Source organism: Antechinus flavipes, chromosome 3 (genome assembly GCF_016432865.1).
Source record: "Antechinus flavipes isolate AdamAnt ecotype Samford, QLD, Australia chromosome 3, AdamAnt_v2, whole genome shotgun sequence".
Taxonomy (NCBI): Eukaryota; Metazoa; Chordata; class Mammalia; order Dasyuromorphia; family Dasyuridae; genus Antechinus; species Antechinus flavipes.
The window spans coordinates 557,432,405-557,435,030 of NC_067400.1; the positions used below are offsets into that span (position 1 = coordinate 557,432,405).

The following is a 2,626-nucleotide window of genomic DNA, read 5'->3' on the forward strand; positions in this document are numbered from 1 at the left end:
TTATGGATCTCTCTTATCTCCTTTGGATCTCATTTCCCACTAGAATAGGGTGTGGAAAGTATCTTAATGCCCATGAGGCTGAACTACTTCATGAAAGGCAAATAATATGTACCCATACTTTGAAGAAAGAATAAGGTATGGGTAAAACTACTTTGACTACCACATACATGGAGCAGAATGAAAGGGAGATCCCAACCATGCATTTTTTTCTAATACTGGAATTGTATTTAGGAAGAATGAGACTGGAATCAGATTGGTTCTGTTGATTTCTTGCATCTTGGGAATGAGATACTAAGTCTACAGCTTGCAAGGATGGTCTTTCTAGGAAGGAAATAGGAAAGGTTATTATGATTAGTAAGTTTATTTTTCCATTAGTTATTGAAAAGTTATGAAACAATGAATTAATTTTTGTTTTTTTTTGGTGTACAGATTGAGTTTCAGAGCATAAGTAGGGATAAGTGAGTTACAGTATACTCTGTAAATCTCATTACTTCATCATTCCCTCTATACTTACTGTTCTTTTGACCTTGCAAACTACTGTCCAAGAAAAATCTTATTTTTTCCAGCAATTTAAATTCATATTAGTATTATTCTCAGCTCCCAAAATTCTCTCACTTTTCCTGTCTAATCTGTTGACAAATCTGTTCTTCCTACTTCTATAAACACCTCTCAGTCTTGTCCTAGTTTCTTTCTTTACACAAACTCCCCCCTCCTCCAGCTTCAGGACCTTCTCTCTTCTTGCCTACCCTATCAATAGCACTTCCTCAGTGGATCTCTTGCCTCTATCCTTTCTACACATAAGCCATAAGTATATGTGACTAGGTCACTCTTCTCACAAAGTTATACAGGTGTTAAGATCAAATATTCGATCTTTATCTCATTCTTTAAATTTTTATTTTGCATGTTTTATAATGTACATATAATTCTTAGTACAATAGAACATTTTAAAATAAGTATCTTTATATAGATTTATTTATACACACATATATTACACACACACACACACACATATATTTACACACTCATTCCCCCATCCCCCTATATATATATATATATATATATATATATGATCTACCTTTTTAACCTTTATTTTTTCTCACTGCCAAATAAGGACTTGTAAATAAGAAATAAAAAGGACTTGGAGTTCTCTAGTTAAGACCTGAGAAACAAAATGATCTTGTGACTTTCCAGTTTAAATCAGTTTCAGCAGAAATGGAGTTTGTAAACCATTAGCTTCAATGAACAAGCAAGCCTTCCTATGACATCCTTGTCTTTTTACACAAAGTCTTTATTCAATATGTCTGTCAAATTTTAAAATTATGGAAAGTATATGGATTCAAGGATGTTGTTGTTCAATCGTTTCTGACCCCTTAAGTTTTCATAGCAAAGATCCTGGAGTGATTTGTCATTTTTTTCTCCTGGAAGGGATCCTGGCTGCATTGAGTTCATTTCTTCTTTTTTCCTGGCAGAAGCAATTTTTGGAAGCCCAGCCTGAGGTCTTGGGTCCTAAATGCATACACTATAGGGTTGAGGGCTGGGGGGATGATGTTGTGCAACACATTGAAGAGCACAGGGATCAGAGGATACTTTCTTCCTGCCAGGTGGGTGACAAAAATTACAACAATCACTGTATAAAAGAAAAGAATGAGAATGAGATGGGAGCTACAGGTGCTCAGGGCTTTAGATGCAGCTTCTGTAAAATTCAACTTCAGTACAGATGAGAAGATCAAGGCATAGGAAATAATGATCAGGGTTAAGTCTCCTCCCAATATCAGAAAGGCCCCGACCATCTGACAAATGCTGTTGGGCCTCCTGTCATCACAGGACAGGCTGGTGACACCCAAGTTGGAGCACAAGCAGTGGTCTATTTCATTTGAGGAGCAGTAGTCTCTCTGTGCAGCCAGCACAGGCACTGGGATAACAATCAGTCCATTTCTAAGTATCATAAATATTGTGACTTTGAAGACAGAAGAGGCTGTGACAATGGTGGGATAGCGGAGGGGATGGCAAATAGCTACATATCTATCAAAAGCCATGCAGAGAAAAATGCCTGACTCCATACTTACGAAGCAATGTATGGCATAGATCTGAGCAAAGCACTCAGGGAGGCTGATGGCTTTGGCATCAAACCAGAAGATGGCCAATATCTTGGGCATGATGGTGGTGGCCAGGCCCATGTCCACAACAGACAGAACACTTAGGAACTGATACATGGGATGGTGTAATTTGGGTTCCTTCCAGATGGTGATAAAGATGAGCAGATTGGCACTGATGGAGGAGAGGTAGAGTACTGCCAGAGGTAGAGATAGCCAATGCTGCCAACTATGGATTCCAGGGAGTCCCATAAGGATGAATTCTTTGACTTGGAAGCGGGAGCCATTGAAGAGCCTTGTAGCTGGAGTTGTCATTCTCTAAGAAGAAAAATTCTCCAGGATCATTATTCTATCACATGCCTTCTATCACTCAGTAGGGCTTTTTTGATGCCTATTTGCATGTGATGTATTATTTCAAAATATATACACAATATTGTAACAATAGAAACCTTATGGTTCTGAGAAACAGGTTTCTGAGATTTAGACTACAAAGGATCTAGGAAATATTAATTGCCCAGGTTCTGACTTCACCC

The 2,626-nt window shown here is 38.1% G+C and overlaps 1 protein-coding gene across 1 annotated transcript; it reads right to left on the reverse strand.

Moving 5' to 3' along the window:
* Positions 1-1,445: 1,445 nt before the first annotated feature.
* LOC127557489 (olfactory receptor 56B1-like) lies at positions 1,446-2,408 on the reverse strand. The gene has a single exon (XM_051990801.1). It carries the CDS (start codon positions 2,406-2,408, stop codon positions 1,446-1,448), a length of 963 nt encoding a protein of 320 aa, XP_051846761.1.
* Positions 2,409-2,626: the final 218 nt, after the last annotated feature.

Excerpts from the sequence above, each read along its gene's own strand:
- LOC127557489 (XM_051990801.1), bottom strand. The coding sequence starts at position 2,408 with ATGACAACTCCAGCTACAAGGCTCTTCAATGGCTCCCGCTTCCAAGTC.